The 23,951-nt window shown below is 47.5% G+C and overlaps 1 protein-coding gene across 1 annotated transcript; it reads left to right on the forward strand.

Moving 5' to 3' along the window:
- Positions 1–11,684: 11,684 nt before the first annotated feature.
- On the forward strand, positions 11,685–13,455 carry LOC136537094 (uncharacterized). Its single transcript, XM_066529177.1, has 2 exons — positions 11,685–12,910; positions 13,407–13,455. Exons 1-2 carry the CDS (start codon positions 11,685–11,687, stop codon positions 13,453–13,455), a joined length of 1,275 nt encoding a protein of 424 aa, XP_066385274.1.
- The last annotated feature ends 10,496 nt before the right edge of the window (positions 13,456–23,951 follow it).

Below are 23,951 nucleotides of genomic sequence, written 5' to 3' on the forward strand. Positions count from 1 at the left end.
TTTGAAGAAACACTTTTGGTGGAAAGGCATGAAGACAGACATTGCAGGACATGTGGCACGATGTGACACCTGTAATAGAGTCAAGGCTGAACATCAAAGGCCTGCAGGTTTGCTAAAGCCTCTTGACGTTCCCGAGTGGAAGTGGGAGAGCATATCCATAGATTTCATAGTTGGATTGCCTCGTTCACAGAAAAGCAATGATTCCATCTGGGTGATTGTTGATCGCTTGACCAAGATTGCTCACTTTGTACCAGTAAAGACCAAGACCAATGCCGAAAAATTAGCAGATCTATATATTGAGCATATTCTCAGATTGCATGGAGCTCCCTCTAGTATTGTATCTGATCGTGGTCCTTAATTTGTGTCTCGATTCTGGGAAGCTCTGCACAAGTCCATTGGAACCAAACTTGATTTCAGTACCGCTTACCACCCATAGACAGATGGATAGACAGAATGAGTAAATCAGATCTTAGAAGACATGCTTCGCGCTAGTGTACTGAGTTATGGCTCTGATTGGGAGAAATGCCTACCCTATGCAGAGTTCTCTTATAACAACAGCTACCAAGCTAGTATCAAGATATCGCCCTTTGAAGCTCTGTATGGCAGACCTTGTAAGACACCTTTGATGTGGTCCCAACCAGGAGAAAGAACGTTCTTTGACTCCGCTAAGATTCAAGATGTAGAAGAAGGAGTTGCGCAAGTAAAGGAAAATTTGAGAATTGCTCAAAGTCGATACAAGAGCTATGCGGACAAAAGGAGAAGAGAACTTGAGTTCAATGTGGGAGATTTCGTCTATCTCAAGGTATCCTCGTTACATGGAACTGTCAGATTCCATGTGAAAGGGAAGCTTGCCCCTAGATTTGTTGGCCCATACAAGATTTGTAAGAGGTTTGGAAAGCTCGCCTACAAACTTGAGCTACCCGAGGAATTGATGGGTATACATCCCGTATTCTATGTCTCGTAGCTACGCAAGTGTTTGAGAGTGCCCGATGAAGTAATTCTAACTGATACACTTGACATTCAAGATACACTTGAGTGTAAAGAACATCCTATCAGAATTCTGAGCAGAGACACCAAAGAGACCCGAAGCAAGACTATTCCTATGTGCAAGATCCAATGGAGCAATCACATAGAGAGAGAAGCAACATGGGAGAAGGAGTCTGACCTCCGGCTACGATATCCTTATCTCTTCGAAGAGTACATTACGCTTTAATCTCAGGGACGAGATTCTGTTAAGGGGGTAGGACTGTAACAACCCAAAAATCCACACACTAAAAATACCAACTACAAAATTTTTCCTAGAACTTCCATGTGATGATGAGTGTCATGTATATTAACCCAACCTAAGAGATGCATTAGGTCTAACCCCAACCCAAGCTAACACATAAGCATGGCATGTCATTTGTTAATTGTGTTTATTTAAATGATAACAAATAAAGTGTTGCATACCTTGATTATTCAAAATGTGATTTGGATTTCCATTGAGTTATGATATGTTTAAACAAATATGGTGCACCAATCTGGAAACCAATTTAAAAAATCAAAATGGAATTCAAATAAAGAAGAAGGAAAGAAAAACAGAAAAGAAAAGAAAAGAAGAGAAGGCCCACGCCAGCTAGCCCAACTGGCCTGCCAATCCCCCTTCCTGTCTTCCCAGCACGCGTGCGTGGCCCACGAGCCAGCCCAGCACGTTGCCCATGCCCGTGCACCCATCTGCCTCGCTCGCAGCCACTGCCCGTTGGACCCCGCATGTCAGCCACCCCCATCTACAGTGTCGTCTTCCTCACCCACGCCGCAACCGCCTACGCGATTGGCGCCCGACAGCAGTGGCAGGGGCGGGCTAGGGGGTCATGCCTGGGGCATGACCCTGTCCCCCTTGCGCTGTGCCCCACGCAACCCCGCACCACCGTCTGATGCAATGCACATGCCTCCATCGCATGATGCCATCCGCCATGGGAGGCATGGCGCTCGGCTATAAAGCCAGCCCACACGCCGCTCACGCCTGGTGCCTTAGCCTCTCCCTCAGCCTCCACCAACCGCTTGGTGGCCCAGCAGCCGCACCACACCGAGAGTAGAGGGCCGAGAAGGAGATCGTGAGAGGAGGATCGGAGCCCCCGCGCACTATCGAAGTCGCCGGAGCCGAGGGTGACGCCGTCATCATCATCATGGTCGTGGGTCGGCACTGCATGGCACTACTTCCGGAGCTACACGGCCGCAACTCATCACTGCACTGCCATCCTTTCTTCCACAGCACCCACGGTGAGCCCCCGATTTTTCCCCTACTCGCCGCCGGACCTTGCTACTCCAGCCATGGTGCTCCATACCATGAGCGCATAGGCCAAGGCCGTCCCCCGCCTCTAGGCACACCAGCACAACACACTCACATTGATCATGACCATCCTCGAGCCCTTGGACGCCGTAGACCTCTCCAAGTTCCCCGGGCGCCATAGCCGAGCACGCATGCTACACTCACCATGCCACCGCCATGGCGCAGCCACCACTGGAGCACCAGACCACCTCCGAGCACCAGATCACCTCCGAGCACCAGACCACCGTGCCGAGCACCAGACCACCAGTCCGAGCACTAGACCACCGTGTCGAGCACCAGACCACCGGTCTGAGCACCCGACCATCGGTCAGAGCACTGACCACCATGGCCAGTACCGATCGGAGCGCCTGGCGCCTCCTTGACTCGCCCGTCCCATTCGCTGAAGCCACGGGTAACTCAGGCGCACGCCATGACCACCCCGCTGGAACCCCATAGTGACCCGCGCGCCTCGCCGTCGTCACCATGTCGCCATGGCCGCTAGGAAGACCCTACCGGCCACCTGGAAACTGGAAGTCCTGCCTAGAGCTCTGGATGCCCTTGCCGCGTCCACATGGATCTGTAGGAGCCTACACACCCCCACTGTGATGCCCCTTCGAGGCCATAGCCCCCATACCGAAGCCGCCACCGTGATCGGAAGACCGCCGCTATGGCCAAAGCCATCAGAGGCCTTGGAGGACCCCTCGACCTGCCCAACATGCCCATAGGAGCATTGTGACGCCCACGCGCGCCATAGAACTGGCCAATGCCGCTACAACACCCACGCCATCCCCGCACGCCGGTTGTGCTTGAGCCACCGTTCACCATGACTAATGACTGAGGAAGCACCATCCGTCACCCTGACCCCACCGTTGCAGTAGCCATGGCACGGGGAGGCTTTTCCCCACCTCAATTGGATGCCTGAACCATTGCGGAAGCTTGCCGGTGAGCACGTCGCCAGCTGGAGCGCACCGTGGAAGAGATAGAGGAGAAAGGGCGAATTGAGCAGCCCACGCCTGCACTCGGTGCACGTGAGCCGAGCCGAGGGGAAATGGCAATGGACTTGGTCCACCATGGACCCTGCTTTGGGTCCATGGACCATGAACTTGGGTCCACCGTGAGCCACGCTCACGCCCACAGCCAGGAAACGAAGCCTAGTAAGAGCCCAACTACGCCATGTGGCAGCTCCACAGCACACCACGTGTCCGGGTCAGCTCGGCCCAGACCGGCCTAGATCCAGCCCGGTCCAGACCTAGTCGAGACCCGGCCTGTATTGACCATTGACCAGTCAATGTTGACCGTTGACCTAGCCCCACATGCAGTGGCATAGCCACTCAGGACCCACCGGTCAGTGACCCAAAAGCCCTGGTCCCACTTGCCGGACTGATGATGTCATGATGATGGCAGTTGGACCCCACCTGTCAGCTCGGAACCGAAACGATGATGTTATGCTGATGTCAGCATGCCACGTGGACCAGTCACAACATGACACATGTCAGCCTAGGATTAATTCAGCCTTTTCTATTTTTAGAAATAGATTTAAACTTCAGAAATTCATAACTAATTCATATGACCTCAGAAAAATACAAAACTAGGACCAAAATTCATCTAAAATCAAGCTCTACGCAATGAACCCATGTTTGAGTGCATTTGGCTCTGTTGAATTTTCATTGCTTCCTTGTGCTATTCTATAGACGTCGCTAACGCGACTATAATGCGATCATTTATAGACTCGGAGGAGAACCTGATAGACGAGGACTGTGAGTACCATGAGGAGAACAAAGACGACTACACTAAAGGTGCCACATCCCACCCAATCTCGTAGCACCTATTATGCATGGCTAAAATAGAAATGCTACTTGCTTTACTTTACTGTCGTGATCACACTATGGTAGGACTTGCATGGTAGTATGCTTTCTTGATGGCCTTTACCTTGACGCAACCTTATCCCTGCTCACCCTACTGTTAGGCTAGTCACACACTTGCTATTATATTTCATTGCTTATTACTTCTACTACGCTTGCACTACATTGATGCGTGGTGGAAACTGGTGTTATCTGGATTATGGGGAGAGTGCTGCGTGTGTGACTTGGGTGTGTGGAGGGTGAGGGTTGTGTCGACCAAGTTGGAGTATACGACGAGCCTAGGGCAAGTCTTGCCATGAGGTGCTACTTGGGCACCCCTGGAAATGGATACCTATGGTGGGTAAAGTGGTATATGAGGTGGTCCTGGGTGTGAACCTGTGATGGGAGGAGCCTAGGATGGAGGTGTTGTGGTGGCACGATAAATGGAAACCTTGATGAAGACATTCTAGCTTGGTCAATTCTAAGAACTTACTAGTACTCAGATTCACCGGGAAGCCTTACGTACCACTCGCCCTATATGGTGCGGGACGGCTGGACTACTTGGTAGGATATTGCCACTACTACTAGGTTGATAGCAGATAGTGTAAGGAGGTACGGGGCGCGGAAGATTTCCCCCACAGCCTTCCAAGACTTCATGGAGACCTTGTGGACCTGGCTCATGACTCATAGTTTCAGCCACTCCAGACTTGACTTGGGGTGAACCAGGGCTAAAAGGTAGAGTGGCATTATCCTAGGCTAGCAAGCGGCCGGAATCAGCCTAGTTGACGACGGTCAGCGAGGAAGGCGGATCTTGTGGTTATGTAAAACCTCTGCAGAGTGTATGGTTGATCGATCGATACATGTGCTGACTTGTCAGCTATGGACCTTTCCTGGGTTTCGCTTAAACTAGATAGTGAGATGAGTCCTTCTTTTCTTCCCCCTAGAAGTGAGTGTTCGGTCGTAGCTAGGGGCTATGGGCCTTGAGACAGTGCCGAGAGGGAGTTGGCCTATCGACTGAGCGATGGTATGGTATGGTGATGGTGTGGAGATGGTGGTATGTTGATTCCCAGGATTGAAACCTAGCTCTAGAATGGGAATGGGTGAAATATGTGTGGGAATGGTGTTAAAACTTGACTATACTGTTATATACTTGATATGCTAAAATACATAGGAAACCCTAGCCTTATAGGTTCCTTTTGACTATATCCAACTTGCATCCAATCTCCACAAAGCAATGCTCATAGGGTTGGGAGTGGCCAGTACAAATCGTACTGATAAATTTTGACATACAGGTTCTTGAAGGGTCGAGATGGTGGACTAGAGGGGGGGAGGGTGAATAGTCTTTTCTAAAATTAATCGTGTCGGCTAACCGAAACAAGTGCGGAATTATAACTATCGGTCTAGTCAAGACTACACCCCTCTATCTATGTTCTCTAGCACCTTCCAAAGATACTAATCAAGCAACAAAGGTGCCGGGCTAGCTAGAGCTCACCTAACCAATTCTAGGAGCAAGGTTACGCAAACCTATGCCACTAGTACTTTAAGCAACAAGGGAGCTCCTACACATGCTAGTAAGCAAAAGCACAAAGCTAACTAAGCTCACTAGCAATGCTCAATAACAAGGCAACCAATGCCTAATTAGAGAGCGCAAAAACTTAGCTACACAAACTAAGCAATGTGACTAACAAGGTTACTAAAACCAAATTAGCCATGCAAGGGAGCTACTTCTATGCTACACAAGCAAGAAGGTAATTAGCAAGCTACATAAGCTTAATATGTATAAAAGTAATTGCAAGCTTGTGTAACGGGGATGCAAACCAACGGGAAGAATAAGGTTGACACGATGATTTTTCTCCCGAGGTTCACGTGTTTGCCAACACGCTAGTCCCTGTTGTGTCGACCGCTCACTTGGTGGTTCGGCGGCTAATTAGCATCACCCGCTAAGCCCGCACGTCAGGCGCCGTAAGAACCTACCCTAGAAGTGAGGGTTGCTCAATGACACACTTTACTAGAGTTGCTCTTCGCGGCTCCTGCGAGGCGAGCACAATGCCCCTCACAAGCACTTCTCCGGAGCGCCGCACAAGCTTCTTGTGGGCTTCCATGGAGACCACCACCAAGCCATCTAGGAGGTGGCAACCTCCAAGAGTAACAAGCACCACCGGCTTGCAACTCGATCACCTAGTGCCACTCGATGCAACCTCACGATGCAATCGCACTAGAATCGCTCACTCACACAATCGGATGATCGCTATCAAGTATGTGTGAGATGGAGGGCTCCTAAGCACTCTCAAGCATGGACACAAAGTCCCCCAAGGTGCTCCACACCAGCCATAGCTGAAGGCCACTTCTATTTATAGCCCCAAGGGCTAAACTAGCCGTTACCCCCTTTACTGGGTAAAAATCGGGCCGATCGGATGCTCCGGTCGTGTTGACCGGACGCTGGACCTCAACGTCTGGTCGCCCGCAGGCGGCCACGTGTCCCGATTCCAATGGTCACTTGACCTGACCGGACGCAGCAACTTCAACTGATCGGACGTAGAAACCTCAGCGTCCGGTCGTTTCCAGTAAGCTCCCCGAGGCGTATTTCTTCGACCGAACGCGTCCGGTCGCACGTGATCGGACACAGCCCAGCGTCCGGTCACACTCTAGCTTCTGCGTCACCGTACGTCAGCCTGACTGAACACACCCTGCCAGTGTCTGGTGCTTTCAGACCCAGCGTCCGGTCAGTTGACCGACGCCAGTGTCTTCGCGATCAACTCGTTTTCACTTCTAACTTCTTCACCCTTGCTCCAATGTGCTAACCACCAAGAATTTACATCCGGCACAATAGAAAATAGACATTCCACTTTCCCGGAAGCGCCGAATCCATCTCAACTCTGCAAACACCACCTCCTTTGTAAATGTGCCAACACCACCAAGTGTACACCACCATGTGTGTGTGTGTTAGCTTTTCACAATCATTTTCCAAAGGATGTTAGCCACTCAACTTGCCACGCCACTCGATCCTAGCGACGATGCAAAGTTAGATCACTCGAGTGGCACTAGATGACCAATATACAAACAAGTTTGCTCCTCTTGATAGTACGGCCATCTATCCTAAACCCGGTCATAAACTTCTCTACACACCTATGATCGGTGAAATGAAATGCCCTAGGTTATACCTTTGCCTTGCGCATTCCATTCCATCTCCTCCAATGTCGATGCAACACATGCACCAACACGATCAACAATGATATGATCCACTTCATATCATCATGTGATCATATTGGTTCATCGATCTTGACTTTACTTGCTCTTCACCGTTGCCATCGTCCATCGGCGCCAAGTCTTGCTCAAGCTTCACCGCCACGCGGTCCATCACTCCAAAGCCTTTGACTTACCCTTCACGCTTGCAACCGGTCCATCAAGCCAAGTCTTGTCTTGATCTTCTCCACCTTGATCACATGACTCAATGTCATGTCTCATGTGCATTTAAGCTCCTTCATCATCACATGTGTGAGCTTTGCAACATCTCCAAGCCATTTTCACCTCCATGGCATATGTTGCTCACACACATGTACCTGTGGACTAATCACCTGTGTATCTCACATAAACACAATTAGTCCACCTAAGTTGTCACTCAATTACCAAAACCAAACAAGGACCTTTTAGTTCTGCTGAGGAGTATAGCTCCGAGGAGTTTGACGGTTGAGGGGTTCGTGCCTACGCTCGAGTTTGGCGATCTTATCTTCAAGCTGTTCTGAATGAATGCTACTTTTGATTCCGCCAATGCGGCGATGTAATAATTTATGTAATTCCGCACTATTTGTACTCTGATATTATCATTGTATGGATGTGATATTCGACTGGAATTTAGGTAATATGATCTACAACGGTCTTATTACACTTCGACGCTGTGGATTTCCCTTCGTGGAAATCGGGGTCGTTTCATATATAGTGAACAATATGAGATAAGCTAATGATGAAAAATGAGAGTATGAGATTGGTAACCTTTACAACTGAAGAATCGAAGAAATCGACCGAGGAATCGAAGAATGGATGGAGGAACAATGGAGGGAGGAAGCAAGAACACTAGTGCAGTGAGCTTCAAAATGTGCTGAGCTTGGGCTCGGAGAGGAAGAAGGAGACGGCCGGGATATAAAGGGGGGGACCTTTAGTCCCGGTTGGTGGCTCCAACCGGGACTAAAGGTAACTTTCCAACCCTCGGCGCAGCCATGGCCCGGGAGTAGACCTTTACTCCCGGTTGGATCCACCAACCGAGAGTAAAAGTCTACCTTTAGTCCCAGTTGGTGGCTCCAACCGGGACTAAAGGTCCCTGCCACCTCTGTCTGGCGCAGTAGCCGTTGGGCAGGGACCTTTAGTCCCGGTTGGAGCCACCAACCGGGACTAAAGGTCTCTCTAGTCCCGGGCGCAAAAAAATGCCGGGACTAGAGCCCATTTTGGTCGAGGATCAAAGGTCTGTTCTCTACTAGTGAGGACCATCCTCTGGAGCACTATGTAGGTAGGATTTGGAGGACCTGTCGTCTCCAGAACATACGTAATACCTACTGTAGTATTATCTGGGTTAAAATGTGTCTTGTTACCCAGTTAGAACATAAATTGGCACCTCTGAAGTTGACTGCAAATTTTAGGAGACATGGGTAATTTTAGACCGCCTCTGTAGTAAATGAGACTATCTCCTCAAATCAGTTTTGTAGTACTCTCTCCATTTTCAAATTATAAGTCGTTTTAGTTTTTTCTAGATTTATATCTTCGCTGTGTACTTAGATATATACAATGTCTAGATGTATATTATTAAAAACAATGTATCTAGACAAACTAAAATGACTTATGGTTTGGAACGAAGGAAGTAGTAGCCACGCCCAATTAAATTCGACAAAAGCAAGCTCATCATTATTGGCACGAACAACACACAACAAATTATACGTTCCATTGCAACACATAGTCATATCTTACATGAATTATTTATTTATGTATTGTTTCTTTCCAATTCATTTGGAGATCAAACTAACAGTTTTTTGCAGTTTTTATTGGAGATCGAACTATTTAGGTATTAATCGTTTGTATTGGGAATCAAATTATTTGGGTGCGATTGGCTGCATCAAGGAAAGCACAAACTTTGGCTGGACACATCAAATAAATTGCTTGACTCGAGAGCAACGACCAACGCAGGGCTCAGGAGAACGCGCGCGCGGTATACCGGCCTACGACTTTTGTAGAGAATAGTTCGTGGTGTCAATCAGCACTAACTGCACTAGTCATTGATGAATTGACGCTGCGGTGATCTCATTACAACAGGAGATCGATCAACTAACAGCCATTCACTTTAATTTGCGCCATCGTCGTCTATACACCACCCATGCTGATCGGTCTCTAGTACTCCATGAATAGCTATGACGCCGTCGTCGGACCATTCAAGCACAAGACTCCGGGACGAGCGCAATACACACATCACGGGCATTCAATCATGTAGACTGGGGCCAAGAAAGATGCAGCAGCCACCATTTGATCTCCATAGCAAGCAGCGCGCTAGCTCCACACAACCACAGACAACCGATGATATGCAATATATACAGTATATATAGCACTATATATCAATGTATCATCATGCTTATAACCGCTCAAAAAAAAGCCAATATATGCACAAAATTACACTTCCTCAGACAGTTTTTTTCCTGATGGGTACCGTCTCTGAAAGTGCCCCAAACTAGGGTTTAGGGTTAGGGGTCAGGAACAGAAGGTCGTCGTTGATCCTTCAAAGTTAAGTTGGAACGAAACACCCCATTATTTATCATGCACAGTGGTTTGAATATTCCAACGAAATCAAAGGTTCAGTCTCTTGCAATAATGTATGTGGCCAGGCGTCGCTTCTGTGTTCAGTTTTGGATATGTACGTAGTCGGTCCTTCATGCAATGAATGAAAAATGGACGACTCTATCTAGCTGCGACCAGCCGGCAGCTCCTTTTTCGGCCCTCAAAATTGATGCTAGCTTGTTCGTTCGACCAAAAATCACTAGTACGAGTAGACTAGAGAGAGAGATGGACGACTCTATCTAGCTGCGACCAGCCGGCAGCTCCTTTTTCGGCCCTCAAAATTGATGCTAGCTTGTTCGTTCGACCAAAAATCACTAGTACGAGTAGACTAGAGAGAGAGAGAGAGAGAGAGAGAGAGAGAGAGAGAGAGAGAGACGGAGAGAGAGACGGAGAGAGAGAGAGAGAGACGGAGAGAGAGAGAGAGAGAGAGGAGAGAGAGAGAGAGAGAGAGAGAGGAGAGAGAGAGAGAGAGAGACGGAGAGAGAGAGAGAGAGAGACGGAGAGAGAGAGAGAGAGAGAGAGAGAGAGAGAGAGAGAGAGAGAGAGAGAGAGAGAGAGAGAGAGAGACGACGACGACGACGACCATGCTCTCTGTACGCGTAGCCAATCATTCTATGGGTGAGTAGGGCACAGGGAGAGACGGGACGGACTACACTTGCGGCTAAAGATATATCCAATGCTCTCTATCGATCCCAATCGATCGATCGGTCATGGAAGAAGAAATCATCAACATCTACTAGTATGCTGTTATGTCTATTTTGTAGGCCACCTGCTTATCTTTATGTCACTGATTGGTGAATCTTATCGCCTTCTCGATCAAGTCCGTTACAGAAAGTGCATGCGGCAGCACAACAAAAGGAGTTGGCCATATTTGAATTCCAAAACCATGCATGCATATGGCCGTGTCGCATGCCTAATGTGTCTATATACATATACTTCTGCACTCCACCACTTGTGCAACTAACACTCCTAGCTAGCTAGCTTCTAATAATTTTATATTGGCTGTTTGTTTTGCTTTCTTGGTGTCCATCTATTTCTAATTAATTTACTTCGTCAGCAAAAAGAATATGAATCCCTCAACTCCTTCCAATGGAATCTATCCAAAACCTTGACCATGAAATCCAGGTCATTTTGTACACACACACACACACACACACACACACACATATATATATATATATATATATATATATATATATATGTGTGTGTGTGTGTGTGTGTGTGTGTGTGTATGTATTCATCTCTGATAGGTGGTGGGGGAGGCTTTTCAGACTTGAGCGAGTCTTTTCTTCGTTCTTCCTCCTCCTCTTCTTCTTTTTTTCTTTTCTTGCGACGAGACTTGCTGATCGAGCGAGAGTCAATGCCTGTTCGCTTGTTGGTTTCAGCTAGGACTTATCAGTCAATCAACAGTGTTTTTCCCTCACAATAAACCAGCACCAGCCGGACTTATCAACCCAGAAACCAACCAGCGAACAAACCGGTTGTGTGCTGTCTTTTTTAGCTACACTAGCTGCCAACCTACTACCACAAGACCATATATGCGACATGCGTTGCCAAAAGGATAACACTGCATCCTAACAAACTCTATATATATGCTTCCTAGTACCACCCTATTTATATCACCCCATCACCCTGGTTCACACCCTACCTTGTCACAGACGACACATCTCTTGTTTCCTTAGCAAGAAAGAGAACCTGATCCATAGCTATAGCAAAGAGAGATGAGGAACCACCACAAGCTAGCTCCTACCCCTTCCTCCTCCTCAAAGAACAACAACAAGGCCGAGCAGCCACACCTCTCAGGAGCTTACATTAGGAGCCTTGTGAAGCAGCTCAGCTCCTCCTCATCTGCAACAAGATCCAAAGACCACAGCACCATGGGCACCAAGCCACATAGCCAGCCACCACAAGAAGACGACATCCTGCAGCAGCAGGCCCAAACAGCACCACCACCACAGCAGCAGCAGCAGTCACACAAGAAGCAGGTGAGGAGGAGGCTGCACACAAGCAGGCCGTACCAGGAGAGGCTGCTCAACATGGCAGAGGCCAGGAGAGAGATTGTGACAGCTCTCAAGATCCATAGGGCCTCCATGAGACAAGCCAAAGAGCAGCAGCAGCAGCAACAGTTGATGCAGCTGCAGCTGCAGCGACAACAAGAGGTTCATCATCTAGTGCAAGAGCCAAGCCAAGCAGCAACTGGAGCTTCGTCTGCGCCGAGCTACGCTTCCTACTACTCAGATTACCTGTACAACTCTCCATTTTCACATTTCACTGCTCCTACTCCTAGTAGCTATTCTTCATCCCCAGTGATGATCACTTACGACGCACCAGTTGCGCCGCCCATGGTCAATTCTGAGCATAACTTAGATGACCACTTGGTCCCTCTTCCTGCGCAGCCGCTAGGTCTAAACCTTAGCTTTCAGGGATTCAATAGTAGTTCTGTTGTAGGTGATGACACCAAGAACAGTGCTTGTTCTTTTGATCCTCCATTACTCCAACCATCACCAGCTTCCTCCTACTCAGTCTACTCCTCTCCGTTGGTGACGATGGCGAGCCACGACATGTCCGCTGTCACCATGGAGAACACTTCACTGGCAGCAGATCCATCGCTGCACCGAGTGCTTGATGATGAGGAGATGGCGGCGATCTACTTGATCGGGCAGCAGCACGACATTGAGTGGAGCGACACCATGAACCTGGTCACGTCAGCGTGGTGGAGCAAGCTCCTCGAGAGCATCGAAGACAAAGGCAACGGCACAGTAGTCGATCAGGAGGCCGGAGGAGCTGCCAACGTGACGGTGGATCCGTCGTTGGTGGACATGCCCGACGATTGGGTTATCGACAGCCTTGGCCATGTGGCTACCCAAGAAAGCAACTCTGACTTCCCTGGGATACATTTGAATGACTACTACCATCAGGACGAAGATGTCTCCTTGGCCTTGCCCCGGTAAGTAATGAATAATAGTTGTATTATAAGTACTATCATCACTACTATATATGCTTTGTAAGTAGTGTTGTTGTAAAAGTTCATAGTGAAAACGAGTTATCTTAGGAAAAAAAACAGCAAGATTTATCCACATCTACTTTGTTTGCAAGCCAACTATATGAAGCACGTTTTGTAGAAGAAAACAGGATGTAAAACCGCTCAGTCATTGCCGTGTAGGATGTCATACGTACGGTCATCTATATTACAGTGAATCAAAATGACCACTATATAGTATGAAGTAGTGTGTAAAGTGCACCATATTTGTTTCACACAATAACTTTATCCAGTACTGAAAAAGATATAGAGTGCAAAATACTCCGTGGAAATACAAACCAAATATTTATGGGAGGCATACATGCAAAATTGTATCTGTTGGAATAATGAACGAATATATAGGGACGCATGCATGTAATATGCAATTGATTAATCTAATTATGAATATTTCTCTAAATTGCAGTATGGACATTGGAGATATAGAAGGATGGGATACAGAATGGTTCTCTTGACCGTTATTGATCTGTCATATATGGGAAGCAATTTATCGAAGTTTTGAGCAAAATTGCTCCCTCTTGACATGCTTTTGTTGTATCTCCAATAATAAATGTGTGCACTTATATTGAAATGGCAATTATTTGATCCCAGGGATTGTTTCTTTAGTAATTAATGCGCTAAGCATCATTAGTCTGAGCACATCTCTTGATGGAATATCACCCTTTAGTTGTGAAATCATGTTGACGTACTTAGTGTTATCTCTGCAAATCAACAGTTGTGTCATTTTCATCATCTTGTTTGTATTATGTCCCAAATTTTAAGTTTCCAATAAGGAATTTATGGATAAAAGTTAGTCACATCTATAATTTTAAGTAAAAGCATTACTACTGAACAAGCTGCACACTTGGTTCTAAAACAGAACATGATTGATTTTTTCTTCATTGACATGTCAAATTCAGACCACAATCAGTTGCAGCTTAAGAACTTTCAATACCAACTCCCTTTTGGCTATACACGTCACTGGTTTTTTCACATCAGAGACGGAATATTAATGACGTGTTTTTTCTGTGTTGCTGATGACTGTCTAGCTGTGTCACTGATCTCCTTTTTTGACATAGTGGCATATGGAACACGATTAGAGAATAGTTTGATATGTCCTTGCAAATGATGAATTAGGAGACCAATTTTTTTGTGTGGTCAAGTCTCAACTATTTTTCAATGGTTCTTTACAGTTACATAATTAAGTAGACGTCCTTAACCATCGATGTGGAGTGTGGCATGATGATATAAGCTTCGGTTTGTTTTTTCTTCAATTAGCAATCGTGGCTCAGGATTTAGGTCTGCACGCTAGCTAGTTGAAGAAGGGTCAGTTGAAATTGTAGTTTTGTTATGAGTTGCATATATTCTTAGATGGCAGTTTTTATATTGCAACTCATAAGTGATAATTTATGTTGACACTAACTGGCTAATTTCTAGGCTCATATTCCAGCTAGTGGTAAAGATCTATCTAGACCATTGATAGCTCCCCCCCCCCCCCTGCCCCCACCCACCAAGCTAGAGATAACTTGACATTGAGCTTTAGTTTGTTGTGGGCTTATAATATAAAGATGTAACACCTTGTAAACAGACTGTGGTTATCCAAGCTAAACATGTTAATTGTGAGGTGTGAAAGGCAAACTTGTGTGATATGCAGCAGAACTTAATGGTTGTGTAAACACGTATACATAGCATGCCTGCTACAAGTGCCAATTGCCATAAATAAGATCTATAAGCTATGCCATCCAAGTAAAATTTGTGATGTTTTATGTCTGAGAATGATACAATTTCGTTAATGTGAGTGTTGAATAGCTGGTACAATGTCTTCTCTCAAGAGTGCCCAATTCCGTTGGGAAAACCTGCCCAGGTAACCATCCGGTCCAGGCGTCTCCAATATATGATGGGTTATGGTGTAGTGCGCCTTCAGTGTTTGTGAAATATGCTAAGTACAAGAATATGTCCACAAGATCAAACAATGAATTAGGTGTTGTCTAGAATAGATTGCCATATAATTCACCGGCACCATCTAGATCCATTCAAATGTCCTTGGTCATCTCTTCTTCGTCTTCATCTACCAACTTCATCTCCCTCCTAGAGCCTTTTCTTGCCACATTTACTCCTAGATATAGACCACATGCTCACTCTTTGGGCGACATTGAGTTTGCTAGGGTAGAATTTTATTTTAGGTATTTATAAGGAGTTCCAAAATAAGGCATGTCAAAATAAGTACCACCAGGGAGCCTTGACCACTCTAAGGTAGATCTATACTCCCTCTGTCCCTAAATAAATCAACTCCTAGAATCCGTACCAGTCAAACTTTTTTAAGTTTGGCTAACTTTATAGAAAAGAGTAACAACATATATAACATAAAATGAGCATATTATAAAAATATATTCTATGGTACATCTAATGGTACTTGTTTGATATCATAAATCTTGATGTTTTTTCTACAAATTGGGTTAAATTTTAAAAAGTTTGACTTAAGACAACTCCAGAAATTTATTTATTCAGGGACAAAGGGAGTATATACATATGGCTGCAGGCGTGAGTTAATTAATTATAACTTCATATGGTGCTGGCTAAAGGGTTCCTCATCATGCAAGTAGCAACTTGATCTTCTGATGATGAAGATAAGGCAAATGATGTAATTCCTATGCTTGAAGCTCTACCCACATTCTAAATTTGTTGGCTGCAATTCTGGAAACCTTGCCAGTTGGAATGGAAGCTTGCTAAGAGGCTGATGGCTTGTTTACATGAGATATTGGAACCGGCTTGTAGATATAGATATACACTATCCATGTTGGTCCTTGATGAGGCCTAATAACACATTAGTGTGAATTAAGTATGTGATGTCTTGTATCAAGATCCAACATGCATAATGGCTATCTGCTTATCGACTCTTCTCACCATGAAACCCTAGCCGAGCACATAGTGCTAGCACATCGGTGCATGCCATTCCATCCATGTATGTTTGAACATCGTGGAGATGCATGTTATTGCTACCTCTACGGCGTTGATCTGTGGCGAACACAAGGTGCGAGAGCGATCCTCTACTTTTTCGTTGGGCTAGGCTGCCCCAACTCTTCTTCTGCTGCACTACATGTTTATTGGTCACGATTTATGATCTTCTATTTGCGTGATCTAATGATTAAATTTGGTTAAAATTTTATTGCATGCAAGCGTAGCTTACCCGTTCACTTACAGATGGCCACCACACAACACAACACATGAACGCCGTTTGCTGCAGTGTTCTTAATTTTATGTCAAGGCAGGCAATATCATCGAATTCTTGCATTCTTGTTTGGCTAGTAAAAAGGATTCAACGATTCCTAAATTAACATGTATGCTTTAAACTTTACAAACTAAAGGTAGTTTACCTTTTGTTCTTCCTGAAAAAAATGAAAATCTTATGATAGATTTTTCATTTGTGAGAGGACACGTAGTTGCCAACTGGAATATAATCTTTGAAGAATTTGAGAGGTGCACGAAACACTTTCTTGTTAGGACCGAAAGTAAAAGGAAAAGAAAATAAGATGCCCCTGATATTGTCGTCAAATAACTCGACCAGTTTTGGCCGCAACATCCATACTATAGGATCTCGTCATCAAACAACTAGGGTTTGGTAGACTGCGCCATGCCTCTCTAGCTCTGGTGACTTGTCAATGCAAACACTGCTGTTGCTCTCGTGCCATGCACCCTAGCTGACGCTGTGCAGAGAGAGCTGGCAGAGCAGCATGCATGCGTTTGTGTTTCACTCCTGATAATGATAGTACTATTACAGCATGCTGTTTCAGGCTGGTAAGGGCTTTAAAGTACATAGAGCCTAGAGGAGCAGATGCTGGCGGACAAATTCATGCATAGAGATAGGTAAAAGCAGGGAGGGGGCAGGGCTCGAGGCATGCAGTGCAGTGCAGCGCAGGCAGACGAATCTGTTGTAGAGTGTAGACGGGCTAGCATGCGTGATCAGAAATGCATGCATGCAAGCACCTATGCGATGCAAGGCCTCAATCAATACGAGGTTCTGCTGGATCACCCTCTTATGATTTTGAATTAATTAATTGTGATTGCTTTGCATCAATAGCTCATGAGTTGCTTCACAAGTCACGAGAATGCCGGTTTTGCTTCGCAATGTGGAGGCAACGTATGTCAGCCTTGCAACGTGGGGATGAGCGTGAGGGCTTGAGTTTTACTCGCTCCTGATTTTCAATTCTGCAACTGCAAAGAATTGGTCATTTTTTTTTTAAAAAAAAGTCAACTATTCGCCTGACGCTAAAGTATTGATAAATATCCATATAGCGTCTAAATTGTTCATTTAGCTAGGTTACTGTTCAGCGATGGCATAAAGAAAGTGTTACATTTGTTAGACAAGATCTTAGTTGGTTAAGCTATACTTCCTCCATCACAAAAGAATGACATTTACATGGAATTTGTGTACGTTTTTATATGTGCAAAGTAGGTCGTGTTTGTAAGTGACGGCCCTACCTCACGGTCCTCTTAGGACTCATTAGTAACAACTAGTTGCAATAATTATTTTGTTCTAGTCTTTGCGTCAAACCTTTCCCTCTATCTCTCAATATTTATCTTCAAATGATCCAAATTAGAAGTTCCATAATTATCATTGTGACAAACTTTTGAAGCAATATTGGACAAGTAAACAATTAAAAATTATTCTGGATGGGCCCCTCTGGCGTCCCCTCCGAGAGGCTCAGCCGACCCACCCCCACCACCCCTAGCGCCGGCATCCACCTCGGCTTCGGCAGACAAAGCCAAAGCAAGCAAACCTAAACAACATCTGCCACCCTCCCACCCACCGAGCGCCACCCCTCATCCTTGACATCTCACCGCAGCCATCCGTGCTTTGCTCCGCGCCACCGGGATGAACCAGAGCATTAGCGGACACCTCACGACCCAACCAGGTGAATCCTTCCAAGAACTCCTTTTGAACTTCTACACCATTGCTTCCCCTTTCTTTCATGGTGTTCCACATCCTATAAGTCAGGCATATTGTGGATTACTCCTGCGAATGTCACCCCACTGTTAGAGGTTCAAGTCTCTAACATCCTCTCATTCCATTTCACTGATCCCCCGATCGTCCTCAAAGCGAAGTACGTACAACACTTCCTCTGCTGGGTCTAGGTTGCCAGAATGTCGATTGCCCACTTCCTCGACATTGGCAAGCTTCAGCTTGTGCTCCATGCGTTCATGGAGGAAGCGAGTGCGCAACTTTGAATTCCTCTACTGCTTTCCAACCGCTAACTGACCAGCTGCCCTCATCAATGTTGTGCATGTCTGTCCGCTCAACACGGACATGCCTCCCTGTCCGTGGACAACCCGCGACTCGCTCAGAAGATCATCGTATTTGCTCAACCTAACTAAACCAAAATCCCCCCTCTGCTTTCCACTCCACCCATCAACACGTCAATTGTTCTATGTCCTACTAACATGATGGGCTCTAACTCCTCCCCCTCGAGCCAAACGTCGCTGTTACTTTGGCCACCAAATTGTTCCTAGCTGTGGCTTTATCTCCCCAGCCCCATCACCCACTCATTGTCACCCTCCTCCCTTCTGACCTCCGCTTGTGGCTTGCTTTTGCTACCTTGCCTCGAACCATATCTTGTGTCCTCTACTAGGGACCTGATCTGCTACCGCAGGTGTGGGGATTCTGGCCACATGGAGCGTTCCTACAAGTGGCCTCCTCGCCGGTCCATGCCTTGGCCGCACCACCCTACTATGCATGTTCCCGCTTCACGCCTCCCTATCCATGACATCCCTTTCACTTCCCATGACTCAGATTCAGCCACCCATCCTTCCTTAGTGCTGCCACCGTTCCCCATCATCGCCCTCCTCCCCCCTGACCTCCTCCTAGATTCCCTTCTTACGATAAAAAACTTATCGCCTCATTTAGCTTAAACCCTTAGGATTTCTAGTCCCCAACCACTTCTTTGGTAGTTGTCTAGTTGTCTGTCTCTCCTTCGCCTGCCCCTGCTCTCCATGCTTGTTCTCGACTATCAAGCTTCCCTCTCTCCTTGAAATACACAACACCACCTCTCTTGTGCTCCCCCACATTGTTTCTCCTTCGCTGATAGCCAATCACCTCCATCCACTGCATCCCCCTCCTCATTCTCCCCCATCTCTCTCTCCACCCCTTGCCTTCATGTCTATGAGGTGGTTTTCTCAAGCCGGTCCCCCCTCCTCCACGAGCAGGCTCAGAGGAGGTTGGCTCTGATGTCTTGCCCTTCTGCTCGACCGAGCCTGATGGTTCTAGGTGGGGCAATGGTCGTGTCCTTTGGATGCCAGAAAGAGATATAGAGTGGGCCAGGAGAGTCGCCTATGACTTCATCAATGATGATTGTCCCACTACCTGTCCTGCCCCTTCATCCGAGTGGTGACCTTTTTCCATTGCTAATGGGGTGCATTTCCGCATGTATCCTGCATCCCATGACTCTATGCTCCTTCATTTGACTCCGAGGCTGAGTGTGATTTCGTGGTCAACATGAGTCCGATTGTCCATGATAGTGGGCTAGTCTCTCTAGAGCACTCAGAGGAAACCTCCAACCACTTTGTAATCCAACAGCCTTGGCTGGTGGTGCTCATTGCGACAAGCTTCTTTGATAGCACTTGTCGGTGCAGAAAGTGACCAACATGTAAATATTTGTAGTTTTGCTGTACGTTGTGATCGGAGGTGGCCTAGCACTCAATGACACATGGTTTATACTGGTTCAGGAAATGTGCCCTACGTCTAGTTTGAGTCAGTTGGTGACTTTATTCCTGAGCCCAGGTGCTCAAAGTTTGTTGTGGGGTTACAAAAGGAAGGGAGAAAGATGGGGGGTACAAGAGGTTTGGTCGGACTCTGGTCTGAAGGGCCGAGGTGACAGGAGCTCTGCTATGTGCTATGTGTTTGAACGTGTGCTCAAGGTTTGAACCTAGTGGTTCTGCTGTTGTGTGTTAGTGGACTGATCAATTTATCTATTAGGAGAGAGCACATCCCCTTTTATAGATGAAGGGGATGGCCTTACAAGCGAGAGGGAGAGAGTGTATGTATGCTAAGTCTTGTTACCCATGCCATCGGGTATAAGATGACTGTAGGCGCCCATAACACTGTTGATGTTAGATGCATGTGGGAGGTTTGCATCTTCCTCTTCTAGTATGGTAGATGTCGATGTCTGCCATACTGCTGATGCCTAGAGGCATGCAAGGGTTTTACCATGCTTGTCTGGTATGGCAGTTGTTGCGGGCACCCATAATATTGTAGGGCAAATGTTGACACCTACAACACTGTTCTGACATGCCTGGAATGTTGTAGGGCACTCTTCGGATATGTCCTGTCGGTACTATCCTATAGGTATATAGGGTATGGTCCTCGGTCTTATGGTTGACTTGAGTGCCCTACCTTATTTGCTCCATACGTTTCCTAGTCCTCACCGAGCGGGCGTCCTCGGTTGGTTGGTCCCAGTTGGCTCTGACTGCACCAGTCGGAGAAGAGCTATAAGCAGGGGTTCAGTGTGTCCCTGGTTGGAGACGCAGTTTGAAGTTTGGAAGCGGTGTTCGGTCCAGCCTTCCGGTCGGAGTGGTGGGCCAGAGTTGGAAGCGAGCATTGTTCCTCTTGTGCGGGGCCTTCCAGTCGGAGATTGGATTGTCCTTCTGGTCTATAACTTTTTGGTGTTTGGGTCGGCCCATGAGTTGCGCGTTGTTCGCAACGTAGTTTGCTGGGCCGAGCCTTTGTTGGGAAGCCGATCCATGAGGGACCCTAGGTTTATGAACCCGACAGGAGCCCCCGAGCCCCTGAGCGATTCAGGTAGAATCATCTGGGGGATTTTTGTCTTGACGGTGGGTGCGCACGAGCGTACCCGCAGGTGTAGCCCCCGAGCCCTCGATCGATTTGGGTAGATTTGTCTAGGGGGTTTTTCATGTTTGCCAGCAAGGGAAGTTTCGTTTCGTCAGCGGGTGCGCGCGAGCGCACCCGCGGGTGTAGCCCCTGAGCCCCCAGGCGGTTCGGTCAGAATCGCCTAGGGGTTTTTTTTTATTAGTGGTCAGTTTTAGGGATCGAGCGAGACAGAGTTTGCGGATCTTGGCGTCGGGCGCAGCCGAGGCAGTTTTGGGATCGGGTAAGATGGAGTCACAGATCTTGACATCGAGCGTAGCCAAGGCAGTTTTAGGGGTCGGGCGATAGGAGTCATAGATCCTAGTGTCGGGCGTAGCCGAGGTAGTTTTGGGATCGGGCGAGACGGAGTCATGGATCCTAGCATCGGGCGTAGCCGAGGCAATTTTTTAGAGATCGGGTGATACGGAGTCGTGGATCCTAGCATCGGGCATAGCCAAGGTAGTTTAGGGATCGAGCGAGATGGAGTCATGGATCCTGGCATCGATTGCAGGCAAGGCAGTTTTTGGGATCGGGCGAGATGGAGTCGCGGATCCTAGCATTAGACGTAGCTGAGGCAGTTTTTGGGATCGAGCGATATGGAGTCACGGATCCTAGCGTCGGGCGCAGCTAAGGAAGTTTAGGTGTCTTGAGCCCCTGAGCCCTGTTGGGCTTGGTAGGGGTCAGTTGAGTTTTGTGTGTTACCCCGTCTGTGGTTTCTCATAACCGGAGGGGCTAAGCTAACATCGCTTGCCTCGATGGCTCGGTCTCGAGTAACGCGCTAAGTGAGCTCGCTAATGGGTATGATCGAGTGAAATCTGGGTCCATCATTCATGATGGGGTCGGTATAGTCCTCATGTGATATTCCACTGCTCCTTAACTTGCAACCCGGTAGATGCCTAGGTTGTTCTGGAGACCGACTCAGGTGGCCCGCTAGCCTCCCCTCGATGGAGATTCTGTGGGTTTGGCAGAGGTTAGGATCGAACGAGAAAGTTGAGATGACCTTGTCTGCTTTAGGGTAGACTGGGCGAGGGCCGCTCGGGGCTCATCTGCATTTTCTCCCCTGGCTCCGTTTGATGCGAGGCGGCCTCAAGCCCTTTGTGGGCCAGCCTTCGAACCCCGGTCGGTCGTTGCTCATGTTGAATGAGGCAACTGCCGCTTCGTGACGCAACATGGAGCGTTGTGATGCATTTGACTGCATATGTAATGGTTTGGATGTATGGAATGAATAAATGTGTGTATAGATATATGAATGATTATATAAAGAAATAATGGGGGTTGGTAATGTTACCTTGATGACTCGAGTGATGGGGTTTGAGGAGCTCCAATCGGAAATGTCCGACTAGGATCCGCGCTCATCATTCATGATAGAGTTGGCATGGCCCACATGTGGTGTCCCTCTGCTCCTTACCTGTCTTTCAACATTTGCCTGAGCCATCCGATCGACTCAGGAAGCCTGATGATCTCTCCTAGGTGGAGATCCCATAGTTGGGCCTTTCCAAGTCCCGCCTAGGAAGGCGGAGGGCCTCCTGCGCGTGGTGGCACTTTGTTTCTCATGCCCGGTCGTGCGGTAGTGGTGGGCCATACCTAGTCCATGTCCTGGCTGACCAGGCGCTGTTCCATCGAGCAGGGTGCGTCCCATCGGTCAGGGTGCGTCCCATTGGTCAGGGCGCATCCTATCGTTTCCCATCCACATTGAATGGGGGGAAGGAAGAGGGGTTTTCACCCCAATCCTTTGCCCTTCTTCAACTGCTGCATCTCCTCCTTAAATAGGGGAAGGGAGAGGGAAAGGAGAACTCATAGACCCATTCGTGTTTTTGGAGCGCAATGTCAAGCTGGAGGTCATCCAACGTAGAAGAGGTGGCGCACTGGAGGGTACTGCACTTCGTCGGCTTCATCACCGTCTACAAGGCTTTCACCGGGATGGAGCCACACATGGACTCCTTCCGACAAGTCTTCTCTGGGTAAGCCTTGTTGGAGAGGAAGACGCTCGGGACTACACCGGTGGGAGGTTTCGCCCTTGCAGCTGCTCAGGTTGGCCAGTTCATAAAGTTTGATGAGACATCTTCCAGCCATGGTGGCCATACCTTGGCAGGCAACATCCCTGCCCAGGAGCTACCTCGACTGTATGAGAAGGTTAGGAGCTCCATGATCTTCTGCTAAGCATGTATGGGTGCGACGCCCTTCAGGTACCCGTTGCGCTCGCCGAAGTTGAGGGAGCAGAACCGGGCAGGACCCTTGCAGTGGTGGTTATGTCCAGCGGCATGTGTCGTGGCCTCACCTTTGGTATCAGCCGATGCCGCCAAGTGGCCACAGTAGTATTTGGAGTAGAAGTAGTTAGCAAATGTAATCGTTAAGTTCATGGGGGAGCCCCCGTGTGAACATTTTTTGTACCAATGAATGCATTAGTTCTATTTTGCGATGGAATCACTATCCATTCCTTGTTATTTTATCTTAGCATAGCTTTGTTTTAATCCTTTCTTTTTCACACCTGCCTGTTCATTTTGTAGGCCAAAACTTTAAGAACCTAGGCGTGGCTCATGAGGCTCAGCTACTCATAACCATAGGTCATGGCGGGGGGTGCTCGGTTGGGAGTAAAAACAAAGTCACATAGGGTAATCAAAGGAATGGAATAGAATGCCCTTTCATTTGGGAAAAAGTTTTTACCATGTGATAGTAAAAAAGAGAGGTAGTCTTTAGTATTGTACCCTCATGGAGCCCTCGAGTGACCCGGGCTAAAAGTGTTTAGGCTAGGGTGCTTTATAGGAGCAAGTGTTGAATAAAAGTGGTAAGACCGAATTTAGGGGAAAAATGACATAGCTGTTCAATGTTCTAAGTGTTGGTGAGAACATTGCCGTTGTTATCCTTTAGTTGGTAGGCACCCGGTCCGATCACCTCAGTCACCATATAGGGTCTTCCCATGGTGGAGAGAGTTTGTGTTTCACCTTCATTGATTGGGTCCTCCAGAGTATGAGATCACTGACCTCGAGGATCCTCCCCTTGATCTTCCTTTCATGGTACCTACAGAGAGTTTGCTGGTAGCAAGAGGAGCAGATGATGGTCGTCTTGTGGGCCTCCTTGAGCAGGTCAACTACGTCTTGCTAAGCCTCCACGGCT

Source organism: Miscanthus floridulus, chromosome 2 (assembly GCF_019320115.1).
Source record: "Miscanthus floridulus cultivar M001 chromosome 2, ASM1932011v1, whole genome shotgun sequence".
NCBI classification, from domain to species: Eukaryota; Viridiplantae; Streptophyta; class Magnoliopsida; order Poales; family Poaceae; genus Miscanthus; species Miscanthus floridulus.

Excerpts from the sequence above, each read along its gene's own strand:
- LOC136537094 (XM_066529177.1), top strand. The coding sequence starts at position 11,685 with ATGAGGAACCACCACAAGCTAGCTCCTACCCCTTCCTCCTCCTCAAAG. Across the intron at positions 12,911-13,406 it reads GTCTCCTTGGCCTTGCCCCG|TATGGACATTGGAGATATAG; the intron begins GTAAGTAATGAA and ends TCTAAATTGCAG.